General features: G+C 44.3%; 3 protein-coding genes across 5 annotated transcripts in view; 2 read left to right on the forward strand and 1 right to left on the reverse strand.

Annotated features, from left to right (window-relative positions):
- The first annotated feature begins 518 nt into the window (after nucleotides 1–518).
- Nucleotides 519–9,571, forward strand: gja5a (gap junction protein, alpha 5a). Its single transcript, XM_087803639.1, has 2 exons — nucleotides 519–624; nucleotides 7,242–9,571. Exon 2 carries the CDS (start codon nucleotides 7,314–7,316, stop codon nucleotides 8,469–8,471), a length of 1,158 nt encoding a protein of 385 aa, XP_087659765.1. The 5' UTR covers nucleotides 519–624; nucleotides 7,242–7,313; the 3' UTR covers nucleotides 8,472–9,571.
- Nucleotides 9,572–11,372: 1,801 nt separating this feature from the next.
- On the forward strand, nucleotides 11,373–15,248 carry acp6 (acid phosphatase 6, lysophosphatidic). Its single transcript, XM_087803637.1, has 12 exons — nucleotides 11,373–11,413; nucleotides 11,622–11,665; nucleotides 12,046–12,247; nucleotides 12,314–12,442; nucleotides 12,671–12,801; nucleotides 12,867–12,946; nucleotides 13,004–13,091; nucleotides 13,157–13,289; nucleotides 14,295–14,395; nucleotides 14,455–14,544; nucleotides 14,602–14,767; nucleotides 14,824–15,248. The coding sequence occupies exons 3-12, from the start codon at nucleotides 12,053–12,055 to the stop codon at nucleotides 14,956–14,958; spliced, it is 1,248 nt and encodes a 415-aa protein (XP_087659763.1). The 5' UTR covers nucleotides 11,373–11,413; nucleotides 11,622–11,665; nucleotides 12,046–12,052; the 3' UTR covers nucleotides 14,959–15,248.
- Nucleotides 15,249–15,942: 694 nt separating this feature from the next.
- bcl9 (BCL9 transcription coactivator) overlaps nucleotides 15,943–21,726 on the reverse strand; it is a 30,715-nt gene continuing 24,931 nt past the window's right edge. For 2 of the 3 annotated variants that reach the window (XM_087803550.1, XM_087803551.1), the window contains exons 8-10: nucleotides 19,561–21,709; nucleotides 18,290–18,562; nucleotides 15,943–18,215 (exon numbers count right to left, since the gene is read on the reverse strand). In XM_087803550.1, the coding sequence (XP_087659676.1) occupies nucleotides 17,176–18,215; nucleotides 18,290–18,562; nucleotides 19,561–21,709 (3,462 nt within the window). In that variant the 3' untranslated portion in view covers nucleotides 15,943–17,175. The remainder of the gene's footprint in view (nucleotides 18,216–18,289; nucleotides 18,563–19,560; nucleotides 21,710–21,726) is intronic. The other variant, XM_087803552.1, reaches the window with a different exon arrangement.

Raw genomic sequence — 21,726 nt, forward strand, 5'->3', positions numbered from 1 at the left:
TAATCTAGCTTCTTCAGTTTACTCTGAGTCTCTACTGGATGACTGAGCTTCTAGGATGGAGTCAAAGGCAGATACGTGGTCTTGTTTTTTTCAAGACACCACAAAGCTGTTGACCACAGGTAAGAGTTTTGTCTTCTGGCTCAGCTCTTTCTTCCCCACTATTCAAATTCAACATTGTCAAGAAGCAGCTACGAGCTTTGTGAAGACGAAGTAACAAAAGGAAAATCATTCAATTATGAGAAGCAGAAACAAATACAGGCAAGACGGAAGAAACAACACTTGTCCTTCACAAAAATGGGATTTTATGACACAAAGAGCTCTACAATGCTCCCTGAGAACACACACTCTGGAAGTTTACTCAGAGCGGAATTCCCATTAATCCTAGAAAACAATTCCACTTCCCCTCCTGTTGCCCGAGAATGCTTCCCGGCAGAAAATAGAGCACCAGGGATGTTAGAAGAAATGGGTGTCGGGGGGGCGAGAGGAGGAGGAGAGTGAGCTGGGAGGGCTGTTTGGAACACACTCGTGATGCTGGTTTCTCCTGCCACTCGCGGGGGGACGACAGGAGAAGAACGTTGTGTTGTGAGGAGAGCCGGTGTCCAGACGACCTGCCAAGACGAGAAGGTAAGACTTGAAGAACCCTTGTGATGGAGCAACCTGGTGGTCTCTCCTGCTCCTCCTCAAGACACTAAATGATCACAAGAGCATACAGAAGTCAGTGAGCTCAAGACCTCATGCTGAGTGAGGAAAATCAAGGCACTAAAATCTGACCTAGATGGAGCCTAAAACAACGCCTGTGTTCATATAAATGACCAGAGATCTGAACTCAACACACATGCATCAGATTGAAGGTTCCAGTTGTGACTTTTGTGATTTAAATATGGAACAATCTTACTTTGACGACTTCTTTGATTGATATTTATCACAATCCAACACGTATATATTTGAGCTGCTTATTATATTGATTTATTTAGTTTTACATCTGAACTCTGACTATCAGTTATAGTTATTTAGTTTAGTTTTATTTGTATTATAGACTTTTATTTTATTAACAAAACATTTTGTGTATTTGTGTGTGTGTATGTGTCGAGGTGTGTGTGTGCGTTTGCGGGTCAATGAAGCCTCCAGCCCTGCACACATGACGCAGAACTGACGCAGAATAGAATAGAATGTTCAGAATTTTTTATTTTTAATAAAAGCTGCTCAAAAGCTCCTCTGTTCAAACTCTTCAGTACCTTGACATTGATTTTCTCATCATAGTAGAACACTGAATTTTGCGGACAGGTTCATGAGCGCTCAAAAGAAAGTTTTATAAGTTGCCATTACTCTCAAAGGATTTAGTTTTCATGTTATTGGACACAAGAAAACAGTGGAAGTAGTTGCTCTGCTTCTTATAAGTGTAGGGATGAGGATTAACAACTTCTGTTGTTTCCTAAAGAAATCAAATGTTTGTGAAGCAGTTCAACAGTTCTGCTCCACAACCAGTTCAGGTTAGTCATCTGGTTTGGACTTTCACTTAGTAAGGAAGAAACTGGCCTCTAGATCTCCTTGAGATTCAGTCAGACTGAGACCTTTTGATACCACTGGAAAAACCAGGATGAGGATGTCCCTCCAGGCTGAAGATCTGTTCTTACCCAGGTGGAGGAGTTCAAGTATCTTGAGGTCTTGTGCACGACTGAGGAAGCGTTGGAGATCAGGACTCCTGTGGTGGTGAGGAAAGCATAGCCAGACGACTGACCATGTATCCCTACTATCACCTTAGGCAGGTATCGGCTCTAGTCATTTAGGAGAGACTCCCAGGAGAACTTCTGAACCTCCAAGAAGAGACAGATAAGGTGTCTACGGCAGGGAAGACGCAGTCAGGGAGTCCTGATGGAGAATGTTGGAGATGGAGAAACCAGAGAAAGTTCAATTCAAAAGGACATGGAGGTGGTTAAGGAGGTCGTGAAGACGGAAGGTATAGAGAGAGGAACGTACAGACTTTAGATGTCAGAAGTCAAGGGTCAGCTGTACAAAGACTAGATCGAGAGACAGTCAGTGAAGAACGTCAGTTGCATTGCATCATCGATCATGGAAATATGTTCCCACCTGGATCACCTTTAGGAAGACCCTGACCGACCTGTATTTCTTGCGGAATGTTGATAACAGAATGATGGATGGAAAGATGAATTATTATCAATCACATCATGGATCCCAAAATAAGCTGGTATTACAGCAGCTGTCTGTTGTTCCCTTGAAGCTCCACATGCAGACAAACAATAGATCACAACGCGGCAGTGGGTCTGCGAGCACCAGTGACGAAGAGCCACACTGCCATGTAAGGAAGCAGCCGGCGCCACGACCCTTGCACTGACATGTAGTCTCTGCTGGCGACAGGTGAAAATTTAACTGAGAATTATTATTCTGCAGCCAGTCCGTCCGTGGATCCTGAAGTTACCCCCCTGCGGCGAGTATATATCGCTAAAGTTAAACATGTTCATCCTTGATGGTAATCCGCTCACTCATGAGACAGATATGTGTGTCGACAGCTGCTGACGCTCGGCCGTCGTCCACTCTCAACAATGCCTGTTGCCGTTTTAAGATTTGCAACAAAATCATCCACGGACTGAGACAATAAAACTGTAAAGTGTCACATTTTCAAATTAACACTTTTGTTTCCAGATTACGAATAAAGAAAAAAAACACCTCAGAGGGTCACAAGGGTCAGAGGAAGTATGTTTCGAGCCAAGATAGTTTGATCAATAAGGATTCAGACTTTACCTGCTCTTGACTTCAAATACTGAGACAAAATTACTTTTTTATTGTATTTTGAAGTCATTTAACTTTCCACAGTTGATCGGTTCAAACCTGTATCCCTACTTTATTTACATCTTTGAAAATACTAGTAATGACTATTTTGTTTCAGAGCAAACTTTATTTTATATCCTGATTTTGGTTTGTTTGTTTGCTGTAGTTGCATCATTGCATCTTTATCTAAGACAGTCCAGTCAATTATTTCCTCTCTAAAAAACTGCAGGTAAGAGTAGAAATACATATTTAATTGTCTTCTAGTTCTCCTCGTGACTATAGATACATTTATCCATCTTCCCTCATTCATGAACAAGAGAGATACTTCAAAATAATCCATCTATCATGGCACTTTTTATTTATGGACTAGTCGTCTGTGGTCACGGTTCATGTCGGATCAAATGAAATGATGTCTGACTGATGTTTAGTCCCAGGATGGACACGGGGAGTCACGTAACCAGCTTTTAAACCTGTGTGTCATTGAAAAATCCGCTTCTTTCCACTTTAGCTGCTAATGCACAACATGATGAATGTGTTTTACTCGACTAATCTCAGTTTAAACAGCAACCTTAAAAGGCAACCAGGAGGATGTGTATTCACACTTTTGAGGGGCAGACAGTTTAACTAAAGTAACAGTCTGGTGTGCAAGATTCTCCAATAAAATACACACCTATGAACCAGAGGTGTATCTAGTCATATGTGGCCTTGGACATAGAAATGATCTGGTCTGATCATTTATGTTAACACAATAAACATTTGTTTTTCAAGCCTTTAACTCAGTGACAATTAAATCCAGTAACGTGCTGTGTTGACTCAAAGTCATTTTATGGACTTGACCTCCTTGGCAGAGGTATATGCCATCTCAGTGCTATTCTGGCTAGTTGTGATTTTGTTTTTGTTTTTATTATTATTTTATAGTATAGCTTTTATCAATTTATTCAGATTAAAAAAAAGAAAATCAGTTTTTCAGTAAATAAATGAATAAGTGTAAATATAATGTAGATATACGGTGGCCCAGAAGGGCAAAATTCATTCAGAAACGCTGGTACAAAATAACAATTTACAACCTCTGAAACTGTAAATTAGACAATTGACAATGGTAATCAAAATTAAATTAAAGTATTTGTTTGCATGTGAAAAAAGGGTAAGAGTAGAGATTGGATAAAGTGAATTGCGAAGTGATAATGTGATGGAAGAGTGAAGATGAGTGAGTTTGGGGTCAATCATCAGAGTGATTGACAGAGATAAAGGTGAAGAAGTGGGTGCAAATTCAAAGATTCAAAATTAGATATGTCATAGTTAAAGAGGTTAATTCATAAAAAGATGAGAAATTAGTTCATCAGAGTAAAATATGGAGGTAAGTTAGGAAGGACAGATGATGATGATGATGATGATGATGAATGAGGACATGAAAGTGTATCTAGAGGATGATGACAATGAAGAAGATGATAAATACTGAAAAAATGGTGACAGATATTTCTGTCAGGACTCATTTTCGTTGGCTGCTATTCATGTCAGGTCTTTTTGTTTTGTGTGTCTAACTATGATACGTAATAAAACAGCAACAACAAACAACATCTTGAGATACCAAAGATCCCACAACTAACCCTGAAGGCTGATCAAGATATGGAGCGCTACAGAAACACTCTGTGTTTTGTAAAGCTCAGCTGATTCACAAGTTCCAGTAACCAGACAGATCAACAACATAGCACACTTGTAACGCACCCTCTGAGGAGTGAAATGTTGAGTTGTTACACATTCATACAAAATCATTCAACATGCATTTCTGTCAGCTGTTTGAGGAGCTTCTCATCTGTGTGTTGTTGTGGCTCCTCTGCAGCTAATACCTCGACCTCTCTGTCCTGAGGAAGTCAGATTGTTTCCTCTGAGAACCTCAGCGGTAGGAAGGAGACAGAGTGTGTGTGTGTGTGTTTGTTTTTGTTTCTGTGTGTGTGCGTCTCTGTGTTTCTTTCTATGTATGTATTTCTGTTTTTTCGGTGTGTGTGTATTTCTTTTTGTGTGAATGTGTGTGTGTTTCTTTCTGTGTGTGTGTGTGTATTTCTTTCTGTGTGTATTTGTGTATGTTTCTTTCTGTGTGTGTCTGTTTCTTTCTGTCTATCTGTGTTTCTTTCTGTGTATGTATTTCTGTTTTTTCTGTGTGTGTGTTTTCTTTTTGTGTGAATGTGTGTGTGTTTCCTTCTGTGTGTGTGTGTATTTCTTTCTGTGTGTGTCTGTTTCTTTCTGTCTATCTGTGTTTCTTTCTGTGTGGGTGTGTGTTTGCATGTGTGTGTGTTCCTTTCTGTGCCCGTGTGTCAGTTTATTTCAGTGTGTTTTTCTGGGTTTCTTTTTGTTTGAGCTTCTGTTTCTTTCTGTGTGACTGTGTGTCTTAGTTTGTCTTTGTCTGTTTCTTTCAGTGTGTGTGTTTCTCTGTGTTTGTCAGTGATTATGTCTGTGCATGTGGATCTAAATATGTCTGCCAGTGTGTGTGTGTTATTTGTGTGTGTGTGTGTGTTTCTCTGCGGCTGTTGGTGTGTGTGTCTGTGTTTATTTCTGTGTGTATGTATTTTTATGTGTGTTTCTGTTTGCGCGCGTGTGTGTGTGTTTCTGTTTGCGCGTGTGTGTTGTGACTAATCAAAGTGGTAAAAATCAGGAGGGGTCTACTTTGTGTTGACTGGAGCTTGATTTGTTATCACTACTGTGGACGTTGATTACAACAAACAACAAACACTCTGTTAACAGTGCCGTTGCAGAGTTGTTGTGAAGCTCCGTTGTGGGGATTTCCGAGCTCTTGCTCTCATTGCGGCCACATACAGCTTGCTCAAAAACATCGCAACACAACTTGACAAGAAAGTTTTCACCCAAAAAGACATAGAGAGGAAATAATGTCCGGGCCATTGAAGCCAACGGTTTCACACTCGACACGAAAATACTTCTAACTTGAGATCTTCTCTCAGTAAACATTAAATGAAAAGACAAGATAAGACAAGAGCAGTCTGAGGTCACATGTCTGTGTTTGGTGAAAGTCCCGCTCTCACCTGCTGAGATTTACGTCCTCTAAAGAGCATCAGTTCCATCTAAGCTGAGGCTTCAAGCCAGACTCCCCCCCCCCCAGATCTGACACGGATGACAACCGTCAACTCTGAAGTGTTGCAATGGTAAAGTCCCTTTGTTGTAACTTGAATCCTCCTCTTGGTATTTCTTATCTGTACACGAGCTCTCTGATTTTATGTCCATCATATATATTCTCTCTCTTCAAAGGAGAAAGGGGGCGACGGGGGGACCCACGTCACAGACTCACATACACTCAGAGCTCTAAGATGAACAGTTGATAGACTTACATGCTTGTTTGTGTTAAAACTAGCATGATCTACAACACTTTTGTAGAGATTAGCACTATTCAACCCACGGGCTGTTAGCTCTTATGTATTGAACTAGCAACAGCTTAAGGTCTCCTCAAGTTATACTCCTCGTTTGCGATGCAGAAATCAAGACACAAATAAATATTTTTATCACATTCACAATTAAATCTTTTTTCTCCTTGTCAACTTCATGTCGCTTTGAGAGAGCCATGTTGCATAATCCAAACTGGAGCTTCATATCTTACCGAGAAATGTGTCCTTTGCGGAAAAGCAAACTACAGTTTTATCTGGTTTTTAGATTACACATTCATTTTTTATGGGTAAATGGGCCAGTCCAAATAGGATAAAAGGTTGGATCTGGCACGTGGGCTTTAAGTTGAATAGCACTGGGGTACATGTCCATTTGACCCTTTAGAGACAATAAGGTGATTCCAGGATTAGAAATGACGGTGACTCCTAAAAGCGTGATCTCAAAATTAAATTCATAAGATGGATCCTTTGGAGACTCTTCTCGTCCTGATGTTTGCCTTGACCTCTGTCGGAGACGAACACGAAGCTGGCACGAACATCCCTGAAGGGTGATTCTGTGAGGTACCGGCTCGCTGTCACCAAGTTTGGCTTTCACAGTGTCAAGAGGTGAGACTCTGGGGATGATCTTGACTGGATCTGAGTCCGCACAAGGTTTCCATCATCCTGACGTGGAAGCTGCTGTGAGTCTGTGGCAGCAGTTGGCCACGGGCACGTCAGCGGGTCACAGCGCTAAAAGGTCGGACTCTCCTCCCTGTGACTCGCCCCATGGCGGCCTCCGCGCCTCTGTGTGCGTACGTGGCGCACACGTTTGTCTTGTTTAAACATGCATGGATCGTGATTTCATCACTTCCTGACTTTTTTTAAATATCAGCACGTTTTGAGATTTGTAATGAAATGCAAAGTTTGATGGTGAAAGTGGTGATTTTGATGGCGGAGTGTCCAGTCCTGCAGCGCTGCACAGACAGGGCAGTTATTTTTACGCACTTGATGACCCTACGATATACACACAGACACACACGAACACTGCCTGACGACTGATCTGGATTTGTCTTCTCTCCCCCTCAGTGAGAATTCCAAACCCTGAGAGCCGCACCTCCTCCTGGTCTTCGTGTCTTCACTTGACCTCCTGTTGCCGTGATGGGTGACTGGAGTCTCCTGGGAAATTTTCTCGAGGAAGTCCAGGAACACTCTACCTCAGTGGGGAAGGTCTGGCTCACGGTCCTCTTCATCTTTCGGATCCTGGTCCTGGGCACGGCGGCGGAGTCTTCCTGGGGGGACGAGCAGAGCGACTTCCTGTGCGACACGCAGCAGCCCGGTTGCACCAACGTGTGCTACGACAGCGCTTTCCCCATCGCCCACATCCGTTACTGGGTGCTGCAGATCGTCTTCGTGTCCACGCCGTCGCTGATCTACATGGGTCACACCATGCATATCGTGCGCCGGGAGGAGAAGAGGAGGAGGAAAGAGCAGGAGGAGCGGGAGGAGCGGGAGGAGCGAGGGGAGAGCGGCGAAGAACTGGAAGCAGAGAAGGAGTACCTGCAGCAGAGGAAGAGCGAGAAGAGGGTGAAGATGGACGGCGTGGGAAAGGTCCACCTGAGAGGCGCTCTCCTGCAGACCTACATCCTGAGCATCATGATCCGCACGGTGATGGAGGTGACCTTCATCGTGGTGCAGTACATGATCTACGGGGTCTTCCTCAAGGCGCTGTACTTGTGCACGGCGTGGCCCTGCCCCAACCCGGTCAACTGCTACATGTCCCGTCCCACCGAGAAGAACGTTTTCATCGTCTTCATGCTGGTGGTGGCCGGCGTGTCTTTGCTGCTGTCCCTGCTGGAGCTCTACCACCTCGGCTGGAAGAGCATGAGGAGATGTGTGCGGCGAAGAGTCGTGCGGCGCAACAGGGCGTTGAGCATGGCTGCGGCATTGGAGCCCAACAGTCCGCCGCTGCCGCCGGCCTCCTGCACGCCTCCACCGGACTTCAGCCAGTGTCTGTCCGACACCAACGCCATCAGTGCCATGACCTCCATAGCCTCCATGGCCTCCCATCCCTTCAACACCAGAATGGCTCTGCAGCAGAACTCCGTCAACCTGGCCACAGAGCGACACCACAGCTGCGACAACCTGGAGGATGAGGAGGACTTCATGAGGATGAGATATGGTCAGCTGCCACCAGATTTACCCAAGAACTGCTCCTCCTCACCTTCACCCCTCTCTGGCTACGTGAAGGACAAACGCCGTCTGAGCAAGGTGAGCGGAGGCAGCAGCCGCATCCGTCAGGACGACCTGGCAGTCTGAGCGGGATGTGGCACCAGGAGGGATCCACAGGGGGCCGACCTGGAAGAGTAACTTCAGCCTTGTTTGTAACCTGTGCCTGAAACACTGAGAAGAAACTGTTGAAGGTGGAGCGGTTTACCAGGCGTGAGGTCCAGCAACTGCACTTTTAATGTTCAGGGAGAACAGAAGAAGCCAAAATCGTGTTTTGTGAAGAGATGGAGAGAAATCTGAAAGCATCTGAATAATGTAAAAGGTGAAAAACCTCATTTTCAAAAGTGCCTTTTGAAAAAGTTTTTCTTGAATCGAATTTTGTCACATGTTTAACATATGAGGTAAGAAAACTGTTGAGAAACACGTGTGTAAAAGTGAGCGTGCATTTATTACTAAATTAGAAAATTGTGAGGGTGTTTTTTTAGATGAGTGCACAAAAACGAAAGATACAAATTGAAAAGTTACAACTTTTATAAATGATTTGCATCAAATAAAAGATGAACGTGAATCAAAAAGAAAAATCGTCATATGGTCACACACAGGTATTAATATTTCTTGGGTATTAATATGTTACACTACGTTATTTTATAGTATAGTTACTTGAGTTTGCAGTCGAATCATTACATCTCCACGATGGCCGACAATGCTCGCAACAAATAAGCCACAACGGAAATACAAACCAAACTTGTGTCACCTAAACAAACCTGTGACAACTTTTGTTTTTATGTAATTTTATTTTACTTTTATTCTGAAGATAATTCCGTGCACAAATAAAAAAAATAAATGCACATTTGCTTGAAACACGTGCGTCTTGTATAAGTATCTTTACCTGACAAAAAGCACTTTGCATTTGACGGGACGAAACAGGGAATGTGATTTCGTTGTCAAAGTTATCGGGAAGTGGAACCAAAAGAATCTTAGATGAGGAGTTTTAAGGACATTTTGAGGAGGTCGCTTTGTGTTCTTGACTTCTGCCACTAGATGGCAATATTGCACTTGGTCCTGGTATGATTTTTTTAAAAACGTCTGTTTCATCTTTGTGATTATTCAAATCAAAATTTATTCATGTCGCAAAGGTTGGATTCGTCTGATACTATGTTTTTTTCTGTCGTTGTTACCGTCCTATCAAATAAAACTGCACTATCACTGGCTTCCATTTTAATTATTCCCAAAGTTTTTTCTTACTTTTTACTGGCTTCTTGTAGCCAGTGGCTACGATATTTAATTTAAGTGAGTGAAATATTTTCACGGATTCTTTAGTTTTTTCTTCATGTAATATTTGAAATGTTAATTCAGATGTTAATGAATACTTACTAATAATATTATTATTACTCGTTGTTGTATTTAACAATAACAATATATGATTTAATAATATTGTGTTTTAATTTTAGAATCCGATATTTTTTTTATATTTTCGGATAAAAAAGTTCGTGTACGATCACGTTATCAGTAAACTTCTGTACAAAACATTAAATCAAGCTCAACACGACACACAAACGACAACTTGATTTAACATTTGACTTCAGGCAATTGTCACTCACGTTTTTGATGTTGCCGTTTTAAGTTTGACGATACTGAGAGTGATGACAAAACAACACACTGTTCAAATCTCAGTCGGACCGTTTATCAATTTTTAAACTGATTTTGAGTCCAACGACTTTGTCAGCTTCTTCTCGTTCCTCTATACAAAGATGCTTGAAGGTTGGACATGAAAGAATGTTTATTTTTTGTTACTTTTGTTACACATAGTTAACAAGTTAACACAAGTGATACAGAATAAAACAACACATCAACATTATATTATAAATTAAAAATAAACACATTTATCATAGAGATATTGATTGATTCTTGGCAAACAAGAGGTTACAATACCATAGCCCATTATGATGTAATAAAAGGCTTCACAGTCAATCACTGCACAGTGGGTGTGGTAAACAAGATTTAATCTTCAGAAAAACATGTTTTTAGCGGACATGGCTATTTTTTTAATGTAAATATTTCAATGAAAAGAGAGTTTTGTACAAACAGACCAGAGATTAGTTTAAGAGACACTTAAATCAACACAATAGTTGACCTTTACGTTCATTCCATAATGTGAGTCCAGCCTGGATCAACATTTGTTTCATCTGCATGACAAATTTTCATGGAGGTTAATGTGATGGAATGTCCGAGCGAAACAAGTTTCTTCCTCTGACCCTGGGTAGTTCCCTCCATGGACCCCTGGCACACTGGTGATCTGGCCACATGGATCTGAACCGATCCAACTGGACCAACAGTAACCCAGGAGTCGGGTCACGGAAAAGGCAAAAACTAATGGCTTCAAACAGGTGAGTCTTGTTGTCATGTGACAAATGTGGCCAATGGTGAAATATTCAGGCAATAAACCTCTGAGTAACAACACAACAGATCTGAAGTATTATCAAGCTAGGCACCGCAGAATGGCTGCGTTGGTTCTGTTGTTCTATTGCTTATTTTGTGTGTTTTTAATATGATTTACTTTAATATTTGTATTAGTACTACCACCACAAAAAACATGTGTTGTTTTTACAACACTAGCAAAAAAGTTTTAAATTGTGATTCTTTTGAAAAGGCAGCAACTCGCCGACAGAGGGCAGCAAAAATCGGGGCTGAAATGTCCCCATCGCTATTTTGAACAAGAAAAAGGTTCCGGTAGTTAACTATGAATGAAAGACATTTTATAATAATTGAGTTTAAATATAATAGTTGAATCACACGTTTGACAATGAAAGGTCAAGAATCCGCGTGCAATAAATTGCATCCTGAAGGAAGGCACCATCTGGGAACTGTAGTTTTACCGCTTCGGCTAGTACGTTCACTTACATGAAACCTAAACCCAGTTGGACTACATTTCCCATCTGTAACGTAAACCGGCGCTAAAAGTCGCTCATCGCACAAAATCATTACAAAACACACAGTTCCTTCACCACACTCGCCGGTCAACTTTACTGTCTGTGAGTAGTCTTCGATAAAAATGTCGTTATTGTGCGTAACCTTAAAATACTACACAACTTTGACTGCGCGTGTTTAGATAAATGATAAAAGCTGCTTTGAATGACAGGACCGCATAGCAGAACCAAACGCTCACTGAAATGATCTTTTGTACTTTAAATGCTATCTTCCTTGTTCTATCATATTCATGTTTCTCTTCTGACTCACCAGGAAGTGAAAGTCCACACAGGTGAAGAACCGCTGACGAACTGGAGGTAAGATGGTGTTAAACTGAACATTTGGTCTTAAAACATATATATACGAATGTGATCTTTTTAAACCACAATTATGCACAGGTGTGGGTTTATATTATGACTATAGAATTGTTCAAATAATATTTGTGAATGTTGTATATATCTGTAGTTACTAACGTTCATGAGTTTTTGCCTGTAATAACAGTTGTTTTTATGTATATCTTATAACATGGTAAGAAGTGTAAATAGAAATATATAATCCAATTTAGATGAATTTAGACTTTTTTACATATTTACAAACGCAAGAATAAGAATTATAATAACAGGTGTCTAACATCTCTTTTTTTTACCTTTAAGACTTAAACATAATACAGATGACAGATTATTTTTTTCTTCAGCAGCACAGACATGAGGAACCTCTTGAGGCGTACAGCTCTAGTGGGCTCGGTGTCGGTGGGTCTGTGCACGCTGCTGTGGACGCAGAAGAAAGAGGCCGTCTGCTCGACCACGGATCCAAACTCTCCTTATGAGCTGAAACTGGTCCAGGTGTTGTTTCGACATGGAGCCAGAACGCCACTGAAGTCAATACCTGATGTGTTGGAGGTGTGATGTTCTCACTCTGGCTGCTTCTATGCTGCAAAGAATCTAATCAAAAACTGGATGTTTTAGGCACGATGGGTCCCGGAACTATTGGAGCCTCCTGCACACACTCGCATCAATTATGTGGTGACGGACCTGCACGGCGGGCCGAAGCCCTCGTCTCCAGTGGAAGAAAATTATAGAAAAAACATTCTGAGCGTGAGTAGGTGTGTTATTGAAAATGAAGAGAAGCTGTCAATACATTTTTGACATGGAATTCACACATGGATGAACTCAAGTCATTTATAAGACAAATGTATTATGAACAGCCTATCACTTGGCAGATATGGACTTAAAAATAGTGATTTTTAGGCTGTGATTGGGTTATTGCGTGGGGTCTATGCAGAAGTGGTTCACGGATTGAAGTCACTTTTATGTCAAACTCAGGGTGGCACCTTCCCTGGTCAGCTGACCGCGATAGGGATGCAGCAGCTGTACGACCTGGGCTCCAGGCTGAGGAAGAAGTACGTCGACGAGAGCAGCTTCCTCAGCTCCACCTTCGACCCGTCTGAGGTCTAGTAAGTTTGAAAAGACTTCAACTTTTTCTCTGCCACTGTCTGAGCCTAACATCGGCTTGCTCCAGCATCCGCTCCACCAACGTCGTGAGGACCATCCAGTCGGCCACGTGTCTGGTCGCAGGACTCTTTAAGCAGAAGCAACGAGGTGAGAGACGTCGTCGGTCCGGTCAACAAGGTCTGATCGTCTCATGATCTTCCACAGATGTGGTTTCCATAGAAACCGTTCAAGCCCAGCAGGAAATCTTGTATCCCAACTATCACGGGTGTGAACTGCTGAAGCTGCTCTGCAGGTGCGGTTCCTCAAATCTGATCATCCAGAAAGGCTTGTCGTTGACCGTCAGCATCTGATTCACAGGCACCGCTGGGCCGAGTCCTCGACTCTTCCCGACGTCGCCGTCGATCTGAAGAACATCCACAGAGAGCTGGGAATCGTGGCTGAAGATCCGGTGGACTTCATCCTCATCAGAGACGACATGGTCGCCAGAGAGGTGCCAAGATCTTTCCCCATCAGAGAATAATGACCCCACTAGTGTGTGACCATAGTTGAGCAACGTCAAAAGCTTTTCTTTTTTTTCTTTCCTCATTTAAACCACCACGCAATGAGTTTGTATTGCTATTGAACCACACCTTATAGGGTAAAACTGACCTTTCCCAGAGCTAGACAAAATATGACCCTGAACAGAACACCAACTGGTATTTAAAATGGTGATTTTGAGACTGTTGGGCCGAAGGAACTCTGAAAAACAAGGATTATGTATAGATTTATTGATATTAAATTTATTCAAGTTGGGTTCAGTAGGTGTCATTTAAATCATGAATACTCGCCTGGACTACTGCAACAGTTTATTTTCATGTCTTAACAAGAAGAAGCTCTCTCGCCTGCAGTTGATTCAGAACTCTGCAGCGAGAATTCTGACCCGCTCAAGTAGAAGAACTCACATTTCTCTGATCCTTAAAACTCTTCAGTGGCTTCCAGTTTCTTTCAGGATCAACTTTAAAATTCTGATTCTTACTTTCAGAGCAATTCATGGTCAGGCTCCTCCTTACATCCCTGATCTAATCCAGCCTTACACTCCAGCTCGGGCTCTGAGGTCTGTGGATCAGAATCTACTGATGATTTCTCGCACACGGCTCAGGACCAGAGGAGAGAAATCCTTCCAGGCTGTTGCTCCTAAGCTTTGGAACGATCCTCCTCTCTCTCTGCTCTTGATGGAGTCTACTGACTCCTTCAAGAAACATCTTAAGACGTTTATATTTGTTCAGGCTTTTCCTTGATTCTTTTTCACAGATGTTTAAGAATTTGAAATTAATTCAAGGGTTCAATATAGAAGTGTTTAGGCAGCAGGAGGCTCCGATTCTAGTCAATTATATTTTTGAATGGATATTAAAATCTAACATGTTAAATCTGGCCACAAATTCATGTCATTTTGTTCTTCACCTCTGCGGTGAACAAACATGTCTGGAGTGCCTGTAACTAAACTGTCTCTGCACAGACTCACGGTCTGCCCTGCCCAAAGGGTCTGGACTCCTGGAGAGAGAAAGTGGAACAAAGATCAGTTGACATGATCTGTCACATCTTCCAACCCAATAACAGGTGAAGTCTGATGGTTTCACTGCCTTATTGTGCCGAGTCTGAGTTCGTGTGTGTGACAGGGAGAGTCTACAGCTCAGCGTGGGACCTCTGCTGCACATCATGCTGAACAACATGGAGGAGAAGGTCGATGGCACCTTGCAGCCAAACAGGTCGGACATATTTAGATAGTCGGCTTCATTTTTGTAGGAACATTGCTTCTCATGCAGGAGGTTGTTCCTGTACTCGGCTCACGACACCACCCTCATCCCGTGCCTCATGGCTCTGGGGGTCTTCGACATGCGCTGGCCACCATATGCCGCTGACATAACACTGGAGCTACTGCAGCACCGCACCACCAAAGAGTCCTTTGTGAAAGTCTCCTATAGCGGCCAGGTAGAGTGATTGTTGAAGACCTTTTTATTCTCCGATTCACTGATGTCTCTCTCCAGGATCAGCTGATCAAGGGATGTAGTGGCGTCTACTGTCCTCTGAAGGAGTTTAAACATGCTCTTACTGCCTACACTGTGAGCCCGGAGGTCTACCACAAGTTGTGTAACAGCACAGAAAACGTCAGCGAGCACTGAAGCCAGAGAACACACTCACATTAAGCTAAAATATTTCTGACGCAGGAATGTTCTTGGAGTAAAACATGGTTGTTTAGTGTTTGAAGGGCATCATTGTGAGTGAAACAAGTAGCCAAACTTGATGTGGACCACTGAAGTCTGAGGTGCAGCTAAACCACTGTTTTCATTTTAACTTTGCACAGAACCCCCAGAACTGATCACACAAATGTAAAAAATGAATCATGAAGTTGTTCTTTTTCTGCCACACTTCATAATAAACATTTAATTCTTGAAGTGTTTTTTGTTCCCTTTCAAATCCAAAACATCTTGGCATGTAAACATATTTGCTAATTTCTGTCTAAGTTGAAATCCCCAAATTATTAACTACCTGCTCTCTGAGTAGAACATACCAGTTTATAAATTGTGTTTCATTGGAAAGAAAAGTAGGAACTAAGTGAACAAACGAAGCTGTCTGGTTTTAGCTCAAGCTTAATTTAACAGATTGCTTAAAATTACACTATTTATAGAAGTCTATTGATCATGGCTTGCTAACTGAAACATGTGATTTTAAAATAAACGATGATGAGAGTAGCAATTTAGCTCATTTTTAAATTAGCTGAGCTCTCTTCACCGTGACTGAAGATTGTTCCAAACCATTTTTCTGTGTTGAAATTTGATGCCGGCTTACCACGGGTACATTTTGGTCACTTAGATCCATTTTATAAAGGTTACAGATCAATTGCAACCAAAGAATTTGTGTGCTACAAAACAACCTCTGGAACAACAAACACTATGTTGTTGGTAACTAACTCAACACTGGAGTAGATCCAGCTTTCAATTAATCAATATTTTTCTTTAACCCAGCTGTTGAAGCCTAACGTTTGAATGAAACAGTACTGAGGAAGCAAAATACGAAGAGGCCAGAACGAGCAGAAGTCACATCAGCACACACGACAACGAGGTCAAACACCAGCAGGGTCACACACTCCACACAGACAACGTAAATATACCAAAACAATATCTTTTATTTGTCCATCACCTTGACCCAGGTAGGCCAGTATTCTGCACCAAAGCCAACGGAGAAACACATGACAAGCTTGTACAACAGAGAAAAGAGAGGAAGCCAACTGAAGGGTAAATAGTGCGTGTTTACATTAGTGACTCACCGCAGACGTCACGCTATTGTATCTGTAACGCGTCTATCGAGCGCCAACATACTTGCGGCGGCACAAAGCCGCTCCGTGCTGCTGACCATTGGGGGATTATTGCTGTGGGAATGATCTACCCAGACCAGGAGGGGAAACAGGAGACATACAAACACAGCTGGGTTTCAGCAATAATCTTGGGAATATGAGTCCTGAAAGTTTTGGAGCACCAAAATTCCGAAATCTCGATTGTGCTGCAAAGCTGTCAGGATGTCCTCGGGTCGTGTGCTGCTTCCGAAAGTAAAGATAGAGAAAGAAGACGCTTTCTGCAGACGGTCCATGTTTGTGCTTTTTTTAATAATACTATTATCTTAATGAGGTCATAGTTTGGTTTGTTATACACTGGAGTTACAAAGGAAATTAAAATAGACTAAAATTCGAATAGCCCACCAATGGTAAACAGTACAGTATTTCAGGGGGCGTTCCTCCCCCTAATTAAAGCGGGGTGAGAGGAGTTGAGAGGTCACTGATAGAATGCCTATACATACAGACACATACATACCTTACAAACACACACCCGAGCACACACGCACACTCACACACATATATACTGTACAGAAACAGTCAAAACAATGGAGCCAGAGACAAGATGGAGTTCCACTAAAGTCTTCACAAAGCACAAGTTCTTCTTGTCCCTCACCATGTCTGTGATTTTTTTTTTTTTTTTCATCTGCAAAAGTAGACCTCCAGGCGAGTCCTCTTTATCGTCAGAGTCATCTCAAAAGTCAGGTAATCAAAAAACACAAACAGTTCGGCCAAATTGATGCACAACAATCCCATACATTCTGAAGTACATGAGTCAAAACGGAACGCTCTTCTGGCAAAAGTACTCCAACCAGGGCCCGCCCAGGTCCCTGCTGGCACATCTCCCTCAGTACGTCACTAGGGGTGACGGTTCACGCCAGGATTTGGGTACGTCCTCGATTATACTTCCTTTATTGGAGTCCGACTCGCTCAAACACCATGAAGACACTGAGACGCTCACTCCATATGTACGATCCAAGAACATTCTAGATACAGAGTTCATAATATATTAGAACATTCCAGGGCCCGGACTAAACCCCATGTCCATGTCACGTGGCCTCATTTGCCCGCCCATCATCATTGTCTGCTGTGGGGGGCCACCCATGCCCTGGAGGGACATCATCATGTTAGGTGACCCGCCAGGGCCTGGGTGAGACATTTGTCTCCCCTGCATCATTCCGCCAGGACCACCGGGGGACATCATCCGATGCTGAGGGCCCATCATTCCTTGGCCCATGAAGGCTGGTGGCCGCATGGAGTTGTGCCCTGGATTTCCTATTGGCATGTCTTGAGGTCCCATTCCTCCACCTGGCCCCCCTGGCATCCCTCCCATTCCTTGCATCGGCATCCCCATTCTCGGCGGACCATCGCCCATCATGCCCTGCATTGGGAAACCAGAGGGGTGAGGCGGTTTGCCACCAGGATTCTCTCCTCCACCGCGTGGAAAGTAAGAGAGAGTTTGGCTGGGTTTCTCTGACGGGATAATCCTGGACAGGTCGAACTCAGGAATGCCGGACGCTCCAGGTCGCATCACTTCATGAAGGTCAGCGTCAGTAAATCCCCCTTGCATGTTGTTAAACTCTGGTCCTCCTGGTGTGTTAGGCTTGCACATACCCCCATCTGGGCCACCACCGTGGGACATGTTCCCCAAGCGTCCTCCCATTGGTCCACCTTCTCCCTGGAAGCCCATTGGATGGCCAGGGAAGCCCTGTGGCCCAGGTCCATTGTGCGGAGAGAAAGGGCCCTGCTGAGATGGGGACTGTGTAAGTGGGTAACCTTGGTTTCGATGGGGGTAACCTAGTCGTCCCTGGGGCATCATTTGAGGGTTTGCCATGCCAGGGTCTTGTGGGTTTGGTGGCATCATCATGCCATGGGGCATCATACCGGGACCCATGTTTGGGGCATTGGGAGAGGGCATCTGTGGGGGCATACCATGGGAAAGAGGCTGGGACCCCATGGGATTCATGCCCAGGGGACTAAGAGCGGGCATTGGTCCGGAGTTACCAGGTCCCATCATGCGTGGATTTCCTTGGTGATTCATGGACATACCTGCACAACAGACGGAGATGAAATGAGAACGCGTGCTCAATATTCAAATCAAAGACTCAAGAGTATCGACTCACCATTGTTGTTCACTGAAGGCAGGTTCGGGGAGCGGGCCGGGGGTGAGTCGTCATCAGAACTAGCGACGGTCTTGATGGCATCGTGATAGAGCGGGGTGGAGCTTGGCATTGCAAACTTGGACATGCGTGACATCATTATGGAGAGTGGGTTCTGGGACAAAGTTGGCTCAGGAGGGATGGTGTACGGACTACCAGACTGCACATTTCCAGGAAGAGACATGGGACCAGAGGGAGCACCTGATGAAGGAGGAGCAGTAGGAGGACCGTTACCACCTACGAAAAGGAGAATAACACAATAGAATAACTTGTACGTTAAGCCATAAATGTGTTGTATTCTACAAGCAGAAGATTTACAGCCACCAGAGGGAGCCACTGAACCAAAAACGGTCCGCGACCAGAGCGGACATTGAGAATCAGTTTTAATACTTTAGATTTAGGTTTAAATGGATTTTTCTCCATTGCATCCATTAAAAAAATCTCTCGACAAGCTCAACACATTTAATAATTCGGACTACAGGGAAGTCTGGAGAAAATGTATATTCAAATTGGAAGGTATTTCAAAGTTAATTTACGTCCCAAAAATTCCTTCATCCACTGCTTCATAGCATTTAGATGGTAATAAGTCTCCAACTTTAAAACCATGTGCTTCTACCTCAAGCTGTTCAGAAAGTGATCAGATATAATGTATGGTGAAGATGATTGTCATGGCAACACTATAATAGCACTTCATCCTCTCAAGATTTTTAAATAAAGACCACAAGAGAGGCAAGGAATTCTGAATCCAAATACAAAATGATGCTGTTGATCAACATGATTTGAAATGTTCCAATTCTAGTTCTCCAAAACAGCACATTTTTACAGAGAAAACCTAAGAAATATTTCTCTTGAAGCAGACGACACAACTAGAAAATAGGTCTTCTGTGAATTCCTTCTCTAAGCTCTTTTGTTGTCATTCCCCTTCTGCCACTATGTGAACTCAGACTGACTGAAAAAGCAAAAAGTGATTTGGCCTTTCTTTGTTCCAGGTCTGGGTTAAACTTGTCTAGGAGATTCATTAAGTGAGTCAGACTTCCCTCTTGTACTTCTGTGAATCTTGCTTTTTTATAAATGATGCTTATGCACATTATTTAGCAAGTGTTATCATTAGATAACTGACATTGGCTCAATGTCAAAAGTGGTTTGGCATTAGAGTAACTATATTAAGTGAATTAAAAACAAAACATATTTAATAGAAAATGTCTTGCTGTTGCTGTGTGCAGGGCTTTTCATACCTTGATCCATGTTCATCATGTTCGGGGAGGTGATGTTGAGAGGAGGCTTTCCACCTTGTGTTTGAATCCCCGGGCTTTGCATGGGTGGTTTTGGCGACGAGGCCCATCCAGGAGATGGGTTCGGAAGAGAAGGAGATCTCATATGTACAGGTGAAGCCCCAGCTGAACCCATCATGGAGTGAGGGGATTTCATTGGTGCCGACGTTGGAGGGGCTGGAGGTGCACTCGGCCCAGTAGGGCCAGCCAGCATTCCAGCCAACTGGGACGGCGTCTGAGGAGACTTCAGATTTCCAGAGGGTGAGCCCATCATGGGAGACTGTACCTGCCTTAGCGGAGGGGATTTTAGAGGGTTTATATTCGGGGAGTTCCCCCCAGCCTGGACATTCAGATCTGCTGGTTTACGACCCCTCTGACCCTGTGCACCCCCAGCAGAAGAGGGGTGGTGATTCATGCGACCATTGCCTCCAGTTGGTGTGGACCTGTGCTCTGGACCAAATGGTTGGTCACCATGTGGAACCCTCATGCCACCCGGGCCACCAGGGAATGGTCGCCCAGGACCCATGGGAAAGTCCCCTGGTTGCGGCTGCTCAGAAAAGGGTGGTCCCTGCATTGGCCTCCCATGTGGACCCATGTTTTCCATAGGCGGTCCCCCACCCCCTCTCATTCGCATGATCTCTTCTGGACTCATATTCATTTGAGTATCTCTTAGCTTCGATGGGTGAATATGAGGTCCACCACCTGGACCCGGACCCATGCCAAACTCAGGTCCCATTTCTCTGACACCCATTCCCTGGAGTCTTGAGGATGGACTCATAGGGCCATCTCCAGGCATTCTGGGAAACATACCCATGCCATTACCAGGCTCCAATCCACCTCTTTGGTGCCCCATCATTCTCTGCATGTCCATCATCATGCCAGGAGGGATTCCCTTCTCCCCACTCATACCCTGGTGGAACATTGCTTCTTGGACTGACTGAGGATTTGGGAAACGTTCTCCTCGACCCCCTGGACCTGCAAACATGGCTCCTGGTCCGCCAGGAAAGCCTCTTCCATCTCCCATGCGGGGTGGCATGTCATCAGGCCAGCCCATTCCAGGCCTTGGTGGTCCCTCCATCTCAGGGTTCATGATACCCGAGAAGCCTGGCATCCTCTGCATATGTGGGGGCATACCTCTGGGGCCAGGGCCCATTGCCATGCGCTCCTGATAATGCTCAGGTGGCCCTCCTGGTCCACCCCACATCTCTCCCGGACCCATCTGGTAAGGAGGTGGTGGTCCACGCATCATGCCACGTGGACCATGTGGGTGCATCATCATGTCAGGAGGAAGGGGTCGGTGCTGCATCTCTTGCTTTTTCCTCTTCTCCTCATAGAACTCCTGCTGCAACTTCAACCATGCCACTTGTTCTGGAGTCATTTGGTCTCCATCTCCACAGCCCCCTGGGCCGCCCATGTGCGGACCCATTTCATCTTGTGGAAATGGTGGCATATCTCTTGGACCATGGGGTGGGCCAAAAGGTGGACCTTGTGGGCGTGGCCCTCCTGGACCTCCAGGTGGACCAAGACTTTGGGATTGCGCCATCATTGCCTGTAAGGGACCCTGCTCAGGCCTCCTGGGACCACCTTCAGGTCCACCATCATGCGGTCCACCATGCGTTTGTGGGGGTCCAGCAGAGGGGGCATCTCGGTCATCAGGGAAAAGCATGCGTTGTATATCCCTTAACGTCTGCAAAGATCGCTGCCTGTGTTCCAACTGTTCTTGTGACAGACCCTCTGTGTTTGCCTCCATATTCAACAACTCCTGAGCAAGCTGCTGTTGCTGCTGTTGAGGCGTCAGCCCCTGCCCACCGGACCCAGGTCCCTGCACTCCTTCTACTGCCGTGGGTGCGTTGAGGCCTGCCTCAGTCTGGGGGATGGACGTCTGGTCGACTGGGGCAGTGTTGTTACCCGGGCTATCAACAACAGGAAGATTTTTTGAGTCCAGGCCTGTTGAGGATGACCCATCTTGGGTTCCTTGACTTGAAGGCTGTGGGGGGGCTGGCTCTGCCATGCCCGCTAAAGACGGTTTGGATCCAGGCTGGTGGCTCTGATCATGGGACGGCTGTTGCTGAGGAGGTTTGGAGTCATTTCGGAGGGCGTTGGCAGCATTGTTCTTGAAGATACAACAGC

The sequence above is a fragment of the Callionymus lyra genome, chromosome 12, assembly GCF_982586985.1.
Source record: "Callionymus lyra chromosome 12, fCalLyr1.hap1.1, whole genome shotgun sequence".
In the NCBI taxonomy this organism is placed as follows: Eukaryota; Metazoa; Chordata; class Actinopteri; order Syngnathiformes; family Callionymidae; genus Callionymus; species Callionymus lyra.

Bases quoted from the DNA above. Each gene is read 5' to 3' on its own strand.
- acp6 (XM_087803637.1), top strand. From the start codon at position 12,053: ATGAGGAACCTCTTGAGGCGTACAGCTCTAGTGGGCTCGGTGTCGGTG. The intron at 14,545-14,601 runs GTCGGACATATT...CTTCTCATGCAG, and splicing joins GGCACCTTGCAGCCAAACAG to GAGGTTGTTCCTGTACTCGG. The intron at 14,768-14,823 runs GTAGAGTGATTG...GTCTCTCTCCAG, and splicing joins AAGTCTCCTATAGCGGCCAG to GATCAGCTGATCAAGGGATG.
- gja5a (XM_087803639.1), top strand. From the start codon at position 7,314: ATGGGTGACTGGAGTCTCCTGGGAAATTTTCTCGAGGAAGTCCAGGAA.